This window comes from Sciurus carolinensis, chromosome 11 (assembly GCF_902686445.1).
Source record: "Sciurus carolinensis chromosome 11, mSciCar1.2, whole genome shotgun sequence".
NCBI classification, from domain to species: Eukaryota; Metazoa; Chordata; class Mammalia; order Rodentia; family Sciuridae; genus Sciurus; species Sciurus carolinensis.
This window is the reverse complement of record NC_062223.1, coordinates 56,397,326-56,414,956: the sequence shown is the minus strand read 5'-3', so window position 1 is coordinate 56,414,956 and position 17,631 is coordinate 56,397,326. Positions and strand designations below refer to the sequence as shown.

At 47.4% G+C, this 17,631-nt stretch overlaps 1 protein-coding gene across 1 annotated transcript in view; it reads left to right on the top strand.

The window, feature by feature from the left end:
• The first annotated feature begins 3,001 nt into the window (after window positions 1-3,001).
• The window catches only part of Slc6a5 (solute carrier family 6 member 5), a 52,732-nt gene continuing 38,102 nt past the window's right edge, over window positions 3,002-17,631 (top strand). The window contains exons 1-5 of the mRNA XM_047515733.1: window positions 3,002-3,195; window positions 4,545-5,078; window positions 7,649-7,787; window positions 10,367-10,498; window positions 10,818-10,991. Of these exons, the coding sequence (XP_047371689.1) occupies window positions 3,193-3,195; window positions 4,545-5,078; window positions 7,649-7,787; window positions 10,367-10,498; window positions 10,818-10,991 (982 nt within the window). The 5' untranslated portion in view covers window positions 3,002-3,192. The remainder of the gene's footprint in view (window positions 3,196-4,544; window positions 5,079-7,648; window positions 7,788-10,366; window positions 10,499-10,817; window positions 10,992-17,631) is intronic.

The window sequence follows — 17,631 nt, the reverse complement described above, 5'->3', positions numbered from 1 at the left end:
TTGCATGCATTAGGCGGTCCTCCGGGGCCTCTGTGACACAAACACCAGAGTCAAGGCTGTTGCCTGACAGCCTTTTCTCTTTCGGCTACCCATACGGTCGGGCGAATGAGGGTTTTCAAAAATAGCTGTTTATTTGCTTATCAGCAAGAAAAGGGGGGATAAAGTGATCGAGGACAAAATCAATTACTATTTTTCATCTTTGACAAAGTAATTAAGGCCGTAGTGACTGACTAATTCCGAACCAATGGCTGAGCGCTGATGGATGCGATTTACAGCCTCCTTGGCTGCAGCGCGTAGGGTCGGGGATTATCACTCCAAACAGGCGGCGGCGGCGGGCGGGGCAGAGGCCCGAGTGGAGAGGACGTGAACCTTTTTTTCTCTGCCTCCCTCGCTTATTTATTTGTTAAACACCGCAGCTCCATGCTCTGAGTTTCCCAGGCTCTGACATACCACCCCACGCAGGGCAAGCTGCTCCATCTCCCTACACTTTCTCCCCTTCTCTCCCCAAACCCTCTGTGGTCACGCCACTCCTGCGTTGGCCTCAGAGCGACCCTTTAGACCTTTTGGCTCCTAACACTCTCTCCACGCTCCATGCAGCCCCTCCTTTCTAGAATCTTGCGGCTGAAAGTGTGAGTGTGGTGGTGGTGGTGGTGTGCGTGTGTCGGGGGGATGTGGCGAGCCCAAGCATCACCTCCACCAACCCTCACCACAGCCTTTCCTGCACGTCACCCGCCTCTGCAGGGCCTGACGTGCAGCGGGCCCCACGCGGGAACCCGTGCGCATTTGACCGGGGAGGGCCAGCAGGAGACACGTCAGGGCTTGAGACTGAGCGGGGGCGCCAGTCGTCACTCATGCCCAGAGCCGCAACTGGGGGAGGAGAGCAGGTCGGCGCGAATGCGGTACTTCTGTTCAGTACTCTCCCCCCACCTCCACCCCAGCTAGGCACGTCCGTGAGCCTCGGAGCGTCCGGGTGCCAAGTGGGCGTTTCATTTGCACTCGGTCCTTTGCGGGTTGCTCAAATGCAAGCTTGGAGACTGACCAGAACCTTTCGAAGTCGTGACTATTCCCGGTGGATGTCGGTCCAGGCACCGCAGAAGGGCGGTCTGCACGGAACTAGACGAGCGCCTCCTGACTCCTCTTGGGGCCAACCACTCGCAGAAGCCGGGCCTGTCAGGCCTGTCCTGTACAGTTGTCGAATCCTGGTCTTGTTCCTTCTTGGAAACTGGGGTCTGTTCGGAAGAAGCTCTCCGAGGGTCCACCTTGTGCTAAGCCAGAGCAAGCCAGAGCGGGAGTATTCGCCCCTCGGGATTCTTATCCCTGTTGGCTAATTTAGCTTTCTGCAACCAGAGTCCACCACAACGCCACTCCTAACCTCTCATCCCTCTTCCCGAGCTCTCCAGGTTTCCCTCTGAGTAAATCTTGGGAAAGGGCAGGACTGGCCTTAGCAACTGTCCTGTGATTAGGGGCTTCTCTGGGGTTCGAAAGAGAGACTTTCTGAACCTCGGTTTTCCCAATTTTAAAATTGAGATAGTTTCTCAAGGGTTGTTGCCAAGATTAAATGCGATAATTTCACGAAAAGCCCTTACACAACGGTTCAATATTTAGATCTCAACAAAAGTAAACTCAAAACTACAATTAAAATAGGCCTGAAATCTGCAAGGAGACTCCAAAGGAAGGTCTGTCTCTTTAGGAACACCCCATTCCCCCGCCCCCAATAGTGCAGACCATGGGTCCCCAGGTGGCTGCCCTCCGGAGGGGCCGGGAGGACAGAGGCATCCAGCACTCTCGGGCGTCCTGGGAGGGTTAGGGAGGAGGAGGGAGGGGGCTCCACAGTGCCCCAGGCGCCCGCCGCAATCTGCCACCGCAGCCTCCGCCTGCGGCCGCCGCCTCATTGTCCTCCCGTGGTGTGGAGACTGCGCAGCGGAGTGAGACGGTGCGGACCCTGAGGCAATGGACTAGGCTGCCGGCAGCAGGGAAGGGACAAAGTGCTTTCCGTAGCTCTAATTCCAGAGGCCAGGAGTTCCCCAAGCTAGATTGGCAAAGAAAAGAAGGATAGGGAAGTATTTTTTGCTGCGAATCCGCTTCTATAGTCTCCAAAAGACATCTTTTTTTGTAAAGGTGTTTTCCCTTTTTAGGGAGTATAGACATTGCTTTGTACCAACAGGAAAGTTCATAGTAGATCTTTTAATTATCACGGCCACCCCCAATCCCTGCTGCAGTATGGTCGGTCGAATGTTCGCCTGGCGGCTTCCCAGAATCCCAACCCTTGCTCGGAATCTTGATGTAGGGGATATCTAAGACCCAGAGTTTTCAAATTAGGCCTGACCCTGTGTGGGTTTTTGTTAAAAGGGCTATGAAGAAAGAGTGGGTTTCCTTTGAATTTGAAAGGGGTCTGAGAACCAGTTCAGTGTTGGAAATAATTTCCTTCTCATTTCTCTAAAATATTTTTTAGAAGATCCTAAAAATTACAATGAAAAAATTCAATGATACACTTGATTTTCTCTTGGTCTCAATTTTTAAGCAAAAACCCAGGATTCCCCCAAGACTGGTTGTCTGGGCAAGACTGGTGTGATAATCTGAAGTCAGGCAAGGTGGTTACACCCTTGAGTATGTAGGATCCGTGCACTGCAGAGCTGTGGGGCTTTGTGCAGACAGACAGACCCTCCACCGCTTCTGGCATAGTATTTTGGAATCCGGTGAAGACTTGGAAAACAGCAAAGGAATTTAGTGGGAAACGGAGACATGGTAGTCATTTACCCCCTCCCCTGTTCTCAACGGTATAGCCCAATCCACTCTGTCGGCGGCTGCGCCTCGCCTTGGGTGCAGTGGGACGTGTCCCTCCCATGTTTCCCTTAATTAGGAGGCAAACTTTTGTCGTCCCCTCCCACTGGCTTTGGTTTAGTAATCAGACCCACATGAGTCACGCCAAACACGCAGCCCCCTCCTGCCCAAGTAACAACTGGCCAGCATATTGTAGGTTGTTGTCCCTTTAAAACTCGAATCCAAAGGGGCAATGATTTATCAAACTTGTATTATCAAGAAGATGTCAACCGAAGGGCACCTTGCTATGCACTGACGCAAACCTGGCCTTTCCCACCAAGATATAGAAAGCGCCTCTCTTACCGGAACCAAACCCAGTCTTGCTAATAGCGGGTTTCACTCTACCGGTTCAATCTGTTGCCTGTGTCCGACATGGTGAGTGTTTGCTTTTTGTTTGTTTTTAAGAGGAAAGGGAGTTAAGGTAATAGGACAGGTTCATTTGGGATATTTCTTTTTGAAATGTCGGTGCATTGGGCGGGAGGGAGCGAGGAAGACAATTTCCGCAGCCATACGTACGGTATTTGTACTTAATGAGCATCACCTGAGGTTAGAAAGATGCTTCCTAGGCTGTAGAGCTGAGGGGTCGGTGACTCCCCAAGACGCGACTCTGGGCACTGTCCTCGGTGCTGAAAAGTCAGATGCCGGTGCTCGGGAGAATCGCTCTGGGTCCTAGAGGCTTTTTAGTTAGGAATGACGGTTGAAGTCGAGGTTCTTAGGTTTGGTGCAAATTAAGGAATTCTGATCTGTAGATATGTGAAAGGGTGTTAGATGAGAGGCATGCGGTTGAGGGGATGATTATTTTTTCAGTGTAATAAGTATTACTGCTAATGTGTAGGAAGCCCTGAGAGATAACACGAGGGGAGAAAGCTGATGGAAAACCCACTGCTGGCAATTCTTTTCATTTGAAATTCAATTAGAAGAAAACAAATGAAAATTATTCGCGAGTTTTGGTCCTATGTCAAGCGAGAAGTTGGGGGGTGCAGCTAAACAATAACAACTTTGTATGTTCTTCTACATTTTTGGTAATTTGGAAGTGAATGCAGGTTGTGAAAGATAACAATTCGATTACCACTTTGTGTTTTAAGCCTGGTTTATTGCTTTTTGTTTGTTATTTTGATCGTGGTCTTTATCTTTGCCTTTGCTACCTGGTGGGCGGGGGTGGGTTTTGAGCGCTGAGCTTCAAGCAACCGATGTGGCTTTAAGCCCTCGCTGGTGCCAGGGCATCAGCTTTGTGGTCACAGCTTGTCTATCGGAGGAAAAAAAAAAAAAAAAAAAAAAGAAAAGGCAATGTGCATTGTTGAATGACAAAGGAAATGGGGCGGAAAATTAAAGAATCTTTCTACAATGGAGATGGAGACGCGGGCACCCCACAACCGTGATTTGAAATCCAAAAGGGGCAGGGAACTCATGACTGTAGGGCTATTTCCATTCTCCCTTCCCCCTGCCTCCTCCAAAAAAACATTTCTTCCTCTTTTTTCTTGGTTGGGCTTCCGTCAGAGGGAATATTAGCTTCTTTATGTCGTCTGGTTATTGACTAGACTCGCTAATTGAGAAATGCTAATTGAACTGGTGAAAGAAAAAAAAAAAAATCCAGATTCCATATCCCCCGGTTATTGTGTCTGCACCTGAGTTGTGAAAGTCTTCATATGTAGATACAGATATTTTTAAGCTGCCGTGACTTTTTTTTTTTTTTTTTTTGCACGAACTTGACATTGTGTTTTTAGGATTGCAGTTCTTCCAAGGAAACGAACAACCAACCAGTCAACAGCATGGAGGCGGCGGCCCCGGGTCACCGGGAGAGCCCGTGCGCACCCAGAACGAGCCCAGAGCAGGAGCTTCCCTCTGCCGCCGTCGCTCCACCACCACGTGTGCCCAGGTCCGCTTCCACCGGCGCCCAAACTTTCCAGTCCGCGGATGCGCGAGTCTGCGAGGCCCAGCGACCAGGAGTGGGGTTTTGCAAACTCAGTAGCCCGCGGGCTCAGGCGGCCTCGGTGGCCCTCCCAGACTTAAGCGAAGGGCACAGCTCGCAGGGCAGCCCCCTTTCTGGGGGCGCCGGGCCCGGCAACGCGCTGCACTGTAAGATCCCGGCTCTGCGCGGCCCAGAGGGGGATGAGAACGTGAGTGTGGGCAAGGGCACGCTGGAGCGGAACAATACCCCGTCTGTGGGCTGGGTGAACATGAGCCAGAGCACCGTGGTTCTGGGCACAGATGGAATCGCATCGGTGCTACCTGGCAGCGTGACCACTACTGTCACACAGGTAAGCTGGTCAGTCCTAAGCGGTCCGCGCCGCCTCCTGCTCTCCAGCCGCGCAAGAGGCAAGCCGAACCGTGGCGGGTGCACGTGTGCTGATGGGGAGACTGGTTGGCAGTGCCAGGTGTTGGATGCAGTAGTCAGCTTTGGGGCTTCGGAAGCTCGCACAGCGCTGGGGTCGTCAGTTCAGGGCGCGAGGGCTGCAGTGACCCTGCCAGAGGTGCCGCGACCTGCCCCTTCCCAGGCTCGGTGGTAGCGAGAATACGGATGCAGATTACGAAATATTTGAAGCGGAGAGATTCTACCCCTTTATGCAGACACGACTCCCTCGCCTGTCAATGACTGGGTCTCTTCGGTTTTGTTTTTGTTTTTTAAAATTCTGAATTTAAAAGAAACAGAAAAAACCGTGGGAAGGGGTTGATGGATAATAATATATGTTCTGTAGCCTTTAAACTGGGAGTTAACATTTATAATCTGTGAACTTATTTGGTGAGAGGCGGGTTTACAGGAGGCTACTGAAGCTGAAGCTGAAGCTTCAGGGCCAACTTATGCCTGGACCCTTCCAAAACCGTATCAAATTTTGCCATCATAATTTTGTATTTTTTCCCCTCAAGAAGATCACTTCAATTACATAAATGTCAGGCCTCACCCACATGGATCTATCCCTGCATTTGGTTCTTTACAATTCAACCAGAGGCATGAAAAAATCCACAGAGCAAATCCCAATCCCTGGGTTAGGGATGAAGGCAACTCCCTGCTCCTTTACAGGCTTTTGTTTCCATTTCCTGCCAGTCTTTCTCCTTTCCTCTCTGATCTCTTCTTTCACTCTTCCCTTCCCATTTTCTGTCTTTTTTTTTCTATCTCCTTCCTTCCCAGGGCTCAGGGGCTAGGTGTGCTAGGTGTGTGTGTGTGTGTGTGTGTGTGTGTGTGTGTGTGTGTGTGTTGGGGGAGGCAGGGGAAGATGTTGGTCCAGAATACCTGCCTGTGTGAGATGTGATTTATACAGTCATTCTGACCTTAGTCCCACTAGTGTTTGTGTGTACACAAATACATACATGCACTTGTAATTCTTACTCATACACAGGCCCATACAACAGGAAATCAGCTATTAGGATAACTAGAAATGAATATAAATTTGAGCATTCCCACACTTGTCCTTGGCTAGAGCATTGGTCTTTGTGTATTAGCTGCCTTTCACAGCATACACACAACAGTGTGACCCCAGATGTAGATGAAATTTTGTTTCACATGCCTTGCTTAACCTCCGCACTGCGGCAAAAAGAGTGGAAATCCCACCCTTTCAGCCCCAAAGATTGGAGGGTGGGGTTAGAGGTAGAGATGATAAGTGTGTGGGAGGAGTATAGGGAGAATGTTATGGATGTTCAGATTCTTGAAAGTTCCTTATTTTTCAACCTGCTCATCTTTCTGATTGTGCCTTTCTGGTACTCACCCTGACCCTTCTCCCTCCCCTAGACCTCCTCTTCCTGAGAGAACCGCTGTCCTGCCGAACAGTGCAGGACTGTAGAATAGTGTTAAAATAAAAGGTGGAGGAGGCAAAAGCTGTGCAGTGTTCTGAGTCCCTAAAGATCTCGTACAGTGCCCAGCTACCCTGAACACTTTTAGAATTCATCTGAGGTAGCTCAGCATTTAGTAAAGCATTCCTGAGCCAGGTATTGCCCCCAAGAAATCATCTTATGTGAGCTTGGAGACGAGAGCCCCAAAGATTCATAGATTGCTGGAACTGGCAGGTGCCTTACAGGACAATCATTCTAGCCCCTCATTTTACAAATGGGGATAGAGAGGTTCTGAGAGCAAGTGCCTTGCCTAGCGTTGTCTATCTGGTTAATACTAAAGTTTAGACCAACTCTCAAGGTGTCAGAAAGCCTATCTCTTACCATATCTGCCTTTTCTGTTCTCTCTCTGGTTTCACCTCAAATCTCCATCTTGCCCATCTCCCTTGCCCCTGGGTTGAAGGATGCCTCCATTAAATCAGCAGATCAGGCAGGTTCAGCGGCAGGCATTAATAGAGAAAGCGAGGCAGAGGCTCTGGCTGGCTTTAAGCATTGCAGCTCTCTTTCTAGCTTTGGCTCACACTTCAGTGAAGAAAGGTGGTCAGTGAGGGCTTTTGTGGGGAGGGAAGGAGTTGGTCAGGAACCTGCTTGCTGGGAAATTTAGGCATGATGTTGGGGGACTGCTTGCCAAATTAACTCTTGATGAAGGGTTGGGCTGAAGGGACCTGCTTGCAATCAGTGTACAGTAAAGGTTTGGGAAAGCTGCTTGCTGTGTGCCCTGACCATCGGGCTTGGGAAAGAGGGGTTCAGGGGTCTGTTTAAAATGGATCTTCACATCAAAATAGGGGCCTGCTTGCTGACTCTCAGTGCAGGACTGAGGACTGAGGGCCCTGCTTGTAGATGCACCCTTTCTTTAGAACTGGGTTTCTGCTTGCCGATGCATCCTTGGTTGAAAAGTTGGGGACTGCTTGCTGGGAAGGACCCTCAGTTGGGGGAAGGGGAGGAATGGGGCCTGCTTGCGGACCTACCGGGGCTGTTATCCGACAATGTGCTTTTCCGCCTCCAGGAGGACGAGCAAGGGGATGAGAATAAGGCCCGAGGGAACTGGTCCAGCAAACTGGACTTCATCCTGTCCATGGTGGGGTATGCAGTGGGGCTGGGCAATGTCTGGAGGTTTCCCTACCTGGCCTTCCAGAACGGGGGAGGTATGGCTTTTCAGCTCTTTCCGCCTGCGGCGCGGCGGGGCGGGCATTTGAGGGTTGGAGGGGGCCCGGAGCCCTCAGTCAGGGGCGGGGAGGGGAAGCTCAGGGTCAACTCCTCACACCCTGGTCCCTTGCCCGGTTTGAATGTAAAGCCGGGAGGCAAGAGCGGTCTTAATCAGTTGGCATTACGTTCAGGAGGCTTTCATCTGGATACCGGGCTCAGGGGAGTCGTGGGGACCCAGGAACCTCCATTTTCCCAGGTTGGGGGACTGGGTTCTGAACCAAGTGGAGGAGGGCACATGGAAGTTCTGCACCAAGTAGTAAGGAAGAGTTGGTACTCCCTGCACCGAATCAGTAACCCTGAAGTCCTGGAGGCCCGAATTAAGGACGTTTTGAGATCACAACGTGGAAAGCAGAACTTCCTTTTGAGACTTCCAGAACATGTGCAGAATGCATTCTAGCCAAGAGGTGCCTGCTAGGAGGATCTGGATTCCTACATAGCCTCTGAGACTCTCAGAAGCATCCCACCCAACATACTCCTAAGCAGAAGCAGGGCATATTTTCATTTCAGTAAAATCCCTTAGCAAAAACGTGTTTGCTTCCATTTGTCCTAAACTGAGCTAAATACACTGCTTTTGAAAGAAAACCGTTCCAGTTAGGGGGTCACTAGAATTCATTGTCCGTCTTTCCTAAACAAGGAGAAAGGACCCCACACAGTTGTAGTCTCTTTGGTTGCCTGCCCAAGATTGAGGCCCAGGTCAGCTAACTTACAGGTCCCCTATAGGAATAGGATTTCACACCTAGAGCTCCCTTCCATACCTTCTTAACTGAACCAAAGGGAAGAGAAACGTGCCCCTCATCCATCCGTCTTTCTTCTTATTCCCTTCCCCACTCTTTTTGTCTTTTGGGTCGGCTCTAGGCTGAATTTGGTGCACAGGGAGGGACAGGTGCTGCAGCAGGGGACAATTAAAACAGGAAATAGATGAGATCTCTATTCCAAATTAGGACACGTTGACAAGTACTTATGAGGATGGCAGAACTTTTGCAACTAAGGGTGCCTTGGAAACAGAAGAATTCATGCTGCCGGCACGAATATAGGCATCCCTAGCTGGGTTTCTATTTGGTTACCCACAGGGAGTACTCAGAACAGTATGCCCAAAGTGGGCAGGGAGTGCTATAAGAAGCTTAGGGACCTAAAGAGAGATGGGTATCGGAATGAAGGGTGAGGAGGGAATTCAGCAAGCGAGTTTGGTCTACACAGTCCCGCACTTTACTCTTGGGTGATCTGCAGAGTGCAGGACTCTGCCTGTGGTGTGGTTCCAGGTGCATCTGAGCTGAGCCAGGCACCTGGAGGTGAGGAGGCAGCTGTTTCTGCATTGCAGCTCCTGGGACCCCCTGCAGCCCTCAACCTTGGGTGGGGGGAGTTGGCCCCTTCCTCCTCAGAAGCAGGATTGCACAATCCACATCTTTCTCAAAAACTCTATTCAGGGAAGATTACAACAGGATCTTGGGTTTTACTCCCCAGCAATCCTTGGCTCCTGCTGGGCCTTGGTGGCTGGAAGAACCCTTGGCAGTAAAGGCCCTTCTGCTGGACAGGAAGTTGGGAGAAGGGTGGGTGTAACACTAGGACTCCCGAAGGATCAGCCTTTTTTGACTGAGTCGTATTCTGAGCTCTGGCATATTTAGTCCCCTGAATCAACCTTGATCCTTGGAAAGGCCCTTTCTGGTCAAAACCTTTTCAAATCATGGCAATTCCCCAAGCTATTCCCAAACAACTTCAAAGAATCCTCGAAGGGGAAGAACCCTAGAGACTCCAGCAAGTCTGTGGAAGCCCTCCAAGTACTGTTGGAGTAAGCAGGGCAGTCTGGGAATAAGGAAATGAACATTGAAGAACTTTGGGGGCTCCTAGCCTAGACAAGACATCCACATAAATACTATCAAGTGCCTGGGGCCAGGTACACTGGGAGGACACAAAAGGGAGACAACTTGAAGGAAGGAGCACTTGTTAACCCTGAAGAATGGAAGGGATGTCTCATGTAAACGTGTGTGATGGTGGTGGTGGTGGTAGTGTGGTGGGGAGGCATGGGGTCTGGCTGCCTGCAGAGCACCGCAGGCTCAACCTGGTTGTCAGGTGTGCAGGTAACTTAGAGGAGGGTCCCTGGAGACTAGCAGAGCAGATTTTAGGTCCTTAGAGGTTTCAGCTCTGATGAGATTTCACCAGATCTACCTCCAGTAGTGAGCCAAAGCCATGACTTTTTTGAACCCCAGAAGGACTTAATTTTGGGAAATTGAATTGCTGTAAAGAAAAGTCCACCAACACATAACCCCTAGCATCCTGTCTGGCGAGAAATCGAAACAAGGACTATTTTTGCATGAGTACCATTCCAGTATTTTGAGAAAGGCTCTAACCTGTCCTGTGGGTGATTGTTGTTGATCTGGAATACTAAAACTTCTTCAGAAAAGGGGCTAAATTGTTGTTTAGTTTAATGAGAGGGGGCCCAGCCTCTAACCCAGAGGGTTAAGGTGGGCCAGAGCCCTGCCTTTGCCTCCCAGGGTCTCACGTCCCACTGTCTCTTTCCAAGGTGCTTTCCTCATTCCTTACCTGATGATGCTGGCATTGGCTGGGTTGCCTATCTTCTTCCTAGAGGTGTCCCTGGGCCAGTTTGCCAGCCAGGGACCAGTGTCTGTGTGGAAGGCCATCCCAGCTCTCCAAGGTGAGTCCAATCTGTCTCTCATTCCTGCCCTCTCTGTCACCATACTGCCCTGGGGAGGAAGATCTACTTTCATGATGGATGGACCTCCCTCCCTCCTTTCTTTATTTAACCCTAGTAAAGAATGGCCCAAGATCATCTCTGTCATTGTTGAACTCCTGGCATTATGCCTCAATGCCCCGGGTAGACATAGAGTCCACTCCACTGTTAGTACATCTGTCTTCACAAGAGAGTCAAGACCAAGGTCCTCACCCTGTGCCCAACTGTTAGCATTCCATAGGATTTGGGGTGGAATGAATTCCTGGAATTTTTGTTTCTGCAGGCTGTGGCATTGCGATGCTGATCATCTCTGTCCTAATAGCCATATACTACAATGTGATTATTTGCTACACACTTTTCTACCTGTTTGCCTCCTTTGTGTCTGTGCTACCCTGGGGCTCCTGCAATAACCCTTGGAATACGCCAGAATGCAAAGACAAAACCAAACTTTTATTAGGTAAGTTCAGATGTGTGTGTTTTGAGCTATTTATTAATTTAACAAGGATAAATGGAGCACACATTATGTATGACAGGGTCTATACTAGGTTCTGAGAGCACAAAGATGACTTCCAACAACCAGGCATACTTAATTGAAGCATTTAAGGAGTTCATGGTTCTGAGGAGGGATGGTCAAATTTTTGTTTGCTCATAACTAGCTTAAGTATTTGTTAAAAATGCAGATTTACAATCCTAACCAATGAAACTTAATGAAACTGAGTAGGGTCCGGAAATTTCAAGTTTTACAAAGGGGTCTAGGTTTTTCTTTTGTTTCATAGAGTTTTGTCAGACGAGCAGCATCACCTGGGAGGGATTTGAAAGCCCCTCTCTAGCCTTCTGGAATGAGAAGTTGCATTTTGCCAAGATCAAGCACAATACAATTTGAGAAGTGATGCTCTAGGTTCTGGAGTCTAGGAGAGTGATGCAAGTGATCCCAGAGACACACTTCACAAAGTACTGCTCAGTGCACAAGGTAAAAATGGGAGCAGATGCATAGGCCTGGACCTTGGAGAGAAATGGGCATAATACAGTGCCTGGAGGAGGGCGTGTCTGCCTCCAGTAGTGAGTCCAGGTGTTCCTGGAAGACTGCTGCAGGTACGAAATCCACTGGGACTTGAGGTCTTACGGGGAACCGTCAGTTTCTTAGGCAGAGGGCAAGAATGAAAGGGGAGGGATGCAGGGCAGACATGTGGGCAAGGCTCTCTGGTCTGTAAGCTGTCTCTACTGTGAACTGTATGTGTGTCTGGGTCAAATGATTTCTCTCTGCATCTCAGTTTTCCTCACCTGAGAAATGGAAATAATAATATTCTGCACCCTACCTATCTTATGGACTGCTTTATGGACAAAAGACATGAGGGATATGATGGCAGTTGCAAAGGTATAAAACTCTACAAATAGAAGGTACTAGTCTCAGTCAATTTTGAAAGTTTTGGTCATTTTCATGGGAACCTTAAGCAAAGGGTTTCCTTTTTCCCTGGTAGATCTGTCATTCTCCTTAAGCTGGGTTCTTACTGAGGCCAAGTGCTTACCTATGTTTGGCTCTTAGTATTGGCCTCCCAAACCAGCTCTTTCCCCCCTATATTCTGCCTAATGCAGTACTCAGGCAATGTTTGACCTTTTGTGCATAAGAGCAAAGGATAAATGCTCTCCTCCCATGGTCCCAAGAGAGGCACACATATCTAATGACAGCAATTCCCACTGGAGGATGTTTATACACAGGTGCATGTACATACACACCATGTCCAGCCTCCACCTGGAGAAGCTTTGAATAAGACTGGGGAAATTAAACTAGAGACACTTGCCCATTAAATTCAAATCTTGTATACCTTGAAGTGCTCAGGAATAGAGGGTGGAGATTTATGAAGATTTCCAGATAGGTGATTCTTTGGTTGTATGATCAAGAGTCTGTTCCTTAGCCTCCCTGAGCCACAGTGTGCTTATTTTTACAATTTCCCTGTTTCTTAGGTTCACACAGTGGTTCTCCGTTTGAGCTCCTGCATGTTAATATCATCTGAGAACCAAAAAATCAAAACCTTATTTAGGGTTCGCCCAGACCAATTAAAATCAGATTATCTGGGGACAGGCTAGGGATCTGTATTGTAAAGTTTTCCAGGTGCAACCAAAGGTAGGAACCACTAGGCTGGAGGTTGCCCACATCTGTTCACACATATGTGTGTGCGAGCACATGTGTGTCTGTGCTGGGGACTGAACCCAGGGCTGCTCCACAGTCTTTAATTAGGCTCCCCTTAGCCAGTTTTGGAATGGAGTAGCTCACCTTCTTTGCCCTGCACAGCACTTACTCTGCGAAGCGACTGTCTGGGATAATCCCACTTGGTAGCCATGCAGAGTCATAACCAACAATCAGTTGCCAGAACAGCTTCCTGAAATTGGTTGCCATGTTAGGTAAAGTGCACTTTCTAGGACATAGGGGTCCAGAATGCAGAACTACCTCATGATCCCAGGTCATCCCAGAGCCCTGCTTGTCCTTTCCAGATTGTGTCTGGGAGAGAAGTGATTTTCCAAGAGAATGCCTGCTAAAGTAGGTCTGTTGGGTCAATTTAGGCTCCATGGAATTCTTCCCTGGGGACTTACCTCAAGACCACATGAGTCATAGTGACCAGTGTCCTGCAGCTGTCCTTCAGGAGGAATAGTAGTTTAGAAACACCATTCTCCTTTACTAACAACACCTGCTAATATTTGTGCAGCACCTTCATAATAAAAGCAATTAACATGACTTACTCCACAGTCAGCACCATGTTTAACACTGTTATAGAATTATCAATGTCAAGGTAGAAAACAAATAACATGAGTTCTATTATTTCCAATTTACAGGTGAAAAAACTTGAGCTCAAAGTCATAGAGTTAACCATGTATAGACCTGGGAGTTGAATCCAAGTTTACCCACTTTCCAAAACCGTGCACCTAGTCACTATGCTAAATGTTTTCCGATCTACAAAGTGACTTTATGAAAGTTTCTGTTATTCCTTATGGGAGCCCTGTGAGCTCCAAATGGCAGGTAGCATGATCACTCTTTTGCAGGTGGCAAAGTGAACTTTAAGGTTCAAGCTGTAGGTCACAAGGTAGTAGAATCAGAACTAGAATTTGAGTCTGATTCTCTGCTTGTCCAGGGTTCTTGAAGAATCTTCGGTCCAAGGTTCTATCCCATGAGTTCCAGCAAAGTGGTATTACTCCAGCTGTTCCCTAACTGATGTTTGTCATTGAAATAGTATGGAATAAGAAGAAAGTTTAGGTGAATTGCAGGTTCCCACTTCTACAAATCTATTTTAAGAGGGAAATTAGAGTCAGGTAAATACCATACAAAATTTTTAATTGCAATCATACTTGTAGTGTTGGAAAACAGTGGAAGCACTTCAATATTTGACAGAATTCATACAATTAAGTGATTCCATAGTTTAAACATGGGAATATTCCCATCATATGTTAAATGTTATAGAAAGATGCAATTTTTAGAAAAATTTTATCTTTACTAGCAATATATACATGGATAGAAAATATAGGAATATACACAAAATATTAACAATGGGGCTATTCTTTTCCATATTTGACATCACGTTCTTATTTTATAACCAGTAACTCCTCCCTTTCTCTGTATATATGTTTAAAAGCAAGCTGAGCATGTCAATTGGGCCACACACAAGGGCGGGGGCCTGAGACAGGAAAGACCCTGCCCTGGTTTGGTTTTATTGTTTCATAGAAAACATGAAAGGCACAGTGAAGATACAATACAGCTAAGCTTTGGTCGACTGGTACAAACCATAAAAACCGTGCAAGCTCTGAGCAGAGACAATGGACATTTTTCACTTTGATTATTCCCTGTGAGCCTATGGGCAGGCTCGGCAGATCCTATCTCATCCTTAGCCATTGCTTTAATTTTTTTTTTTTTTTTTTTTTTTTTTTTGTTAAAAGAACGAGGTGTCAACCTCCTACTCTTCTTCTGTGCAGCCCCTCCATCTGTCATTTGGTGTTATCTGCACCTGGGAGTGTTCCATTCAGGGTCATGCTCTCACTTTCAGGAGGACCAATATTCCTCCTGAAATTCTTCAGGAGGGTTCTTGCGTGATTTAGAAAAGGGGATAGTGGCCTAACCTGTAGCGATACAGACAACTGCAGAGCCCTCTGCTGTGCTGGACAGTTGGGAGTTCAGACGGCAGATATTCCTGGACAGTTTCCCAAGTGGACACACCAAGTGAGCTTACTTAGGAGATGGAAAATCTCTTTGCCCCAGCAGTACTACCCAAATGGCCTTTCAGGTTCACCTTCTGCCTCTCAACCCCATCACTACCCACCCTCATGACAGCCAGGCAAATGACTCATCCCAGGAGAGACGAATAAATGGCCCATATTGTGACCTTCAGTCATAGTGGGTGAATGTTTGTGCCATGCCCCTCTCAGTGCTGCTAGGGACATGCTATCTGGGAGCTCTACCTCACCAGAGAGCAGCCAGGGCACTGTACCCACTCCAGCCCTAGGCCTTTACCTATGGGTAGAGGTCAAGTTTTCCACCTATTTTCTAAGGTGCAGTTTGTAGAAGACACTGTTTTCATTGGGGTGACTCAACCCTCTGGGTATTTGTAATGGAGTACAACTAATCTCTGTGCCCTGCCAAGTAAGACCAGCAACTGGTTTGTAAAAATAGGAGATAGCAGGGTCACTCCAAATGGGAACAACATAAATACCATTTCTATTTCTGGAATGGCTTAATTTTCATTAGAACTTTAATTAAATGATTCCCTTTTCCCCTAGTCTTTCATTTATTAATAATTGCCCGAATAAAGAGAATCCCATTCCAACAGCTTTTCAATTTAGCACGATCATTATCGCTGTTCTTTGTTCGGGGTTGCTGGGCCGCGCGAGCTCTGTGATGAGAAGGCCCATCCAGCCTTTTGCTTGCAGACAGAACGGCGCCCTGCGCTGGGAAGCGCGCTCCTGCCGCCCGGCGGTGGGAAGGGATATTGCAGGAGACCTGAGGCTGCAGGGAGGGAGCGAGTGGAGGCTGCTGCATTGCTGCAGCAGCAGTCACCTTGAACCGCAGCTGCAGCGGGCGGTGATCCACGGACCTCCAGAGACGCTCTTTAGGGAAGAGGCCCGCCACAAGGACAATTTTGGAAGCAGGGATTTGACGTTTACCCAAGTATCAACGATCTCTTTGGTCCTTGGAGATGGACATACTTTCAGGGCAGGAGGGCAAGAAAGAATTCCTGTGCTTACTTGCCAAAGGGGGATATGGATGGCGCTTTAATTGCCTTCGTTCAGGTTGTTGCTAGGGGGAACAAAATCTTCCCCAGTAAATACTTGATTATTAACTGAGAATTCGCTTGAAACTGTTATTTGATTAAACTAAAGAAGATAATATTGAATAGAAAGCTATTTAGAGACATTGGGGCTGGGGTTGTAGCTCAGTGGTAGCGAACTTGCCCAGCACGTGTGAGGCATTGGATTCGATTCTCAGCACCGCATAAAAATAAGTAAAACAAAGGTATCGTGTCCATCTACAACTAAGAAAAATAAAAAATAAAAGGAAAGCTATGTAGAGACATCTCAAAGCAGAGTTTCTCAACCCAAAGTTTACAGGGGACATTTGGCAGTGGTCATAGACATGTTTGGTTATTGTAACTGGGAAGAGGGTGAATGCTTCTGACATTTAGTGAGCAGAAGATGGGGTGCTGCTAAATACCCTGCAATGTGCAGGACAGCTTGTAGGACAGCTTCCTGCAAGAGAGTTATCTGACCCAAAATGGCCTTAGGACTGCTTGGAAAAATCCTAGTGTGAAGAACTCAGCAAAGGGAAGGGATTCTTATGATTGTTGTTTCACTCTTTACCCAATATTCTGAGGCATTATGGAGGATGCATGAAAGGCAAGTAGGTAATTTATGGAGGCTAGTGGTCTTGGGGGAGATGATATTTAGGATCAGAGATGTTCACTCCATGAAAAGGTATAACAGTGATGATTAATTAAGGTGAAGAATTTATTGACTGACTGCATGCCAGGCATCTTGTGAAAAAAAAAAATTCGCTCTTATTTATTTATTTTTGCTTTTGGGAGTTGAATCCAGGGGTACTTTACCACTGAGCTACAACCCCAGTCCTTTTCACTTCATTTTTTTAAAATTTTGAGACAGGATCTTGCTAAATTGACCAACTTGCTTCTAACTTCCATCCTCCTGCCTCATTCTCCTCAGCTATGGGATCATGGGTGTACTTCATTGCACCTGGCTTTTTTTTTTTTTTTATTTGTGCTCTTGTTTCATTTGAAACTTACAGCAATGCTGTGAATTAGATATGACGGTTACCAGTGGACAGATAAAAGAACTCAACCAAGTTGTCCTTAACCTGTAGGCTTGCCTGTCTTGCTGTTCCACAGAAGGTAGATATTGGGGGTACACACATTAGATCTCGGCTGCATATGATTTCTCCCCTGTGATATTTAAAACAATTATATCTCATTTCCAGCATTTTATTTATTTTTAGCAGTGTTGAGGCTCGAACCCAAGGCCTTGTATATACAAGGAGATGCCATACCATTGAGCTACACCCCCAGCCCTCAATGTCTTAGAATTGAAAGATTTCATAAAATATCTAATTTTTCTGCCAGAACATCTGGAAAAGCACAGCACTCATTGGCTGGAGTACTCTGTTGGCCACAGTCCCCGCCTCTCCCTGTGTCTTCCATTTCACGCCCTCCTCACTGCTGTCACCATCCTGGCACCTGCAGGTGTCTGAGTTCATGATCCCTACTTCTTATTTCGTAGCAGAGCAGTTAAGAGCATGGACTCCAAAGAGAGAGTGCTTTTTTGCTTCGTGACTTGCTGTACGACCCTGTGAGCATCTCTCTGTGCTCAGTTTTCTCTCTTTGTAACAAAGAAATAATTACAGTGCCTATCTCAGAGGGGTGGTGAGAGGCTTAAATTAGTCAGTGGTTATAAGACACTTAAGAGTGCCTAAAACACAATGAGTGCTGTACAAGTGATGGTTGTTAAAATTGTGAGCTTCTCTACAAAACAGTATTTTTTAGGATTAGGCCTGGTGGACTCTTTATTTAAAATATCTGTCGTTTTATCTGTATTTATAAAGCTGTTAG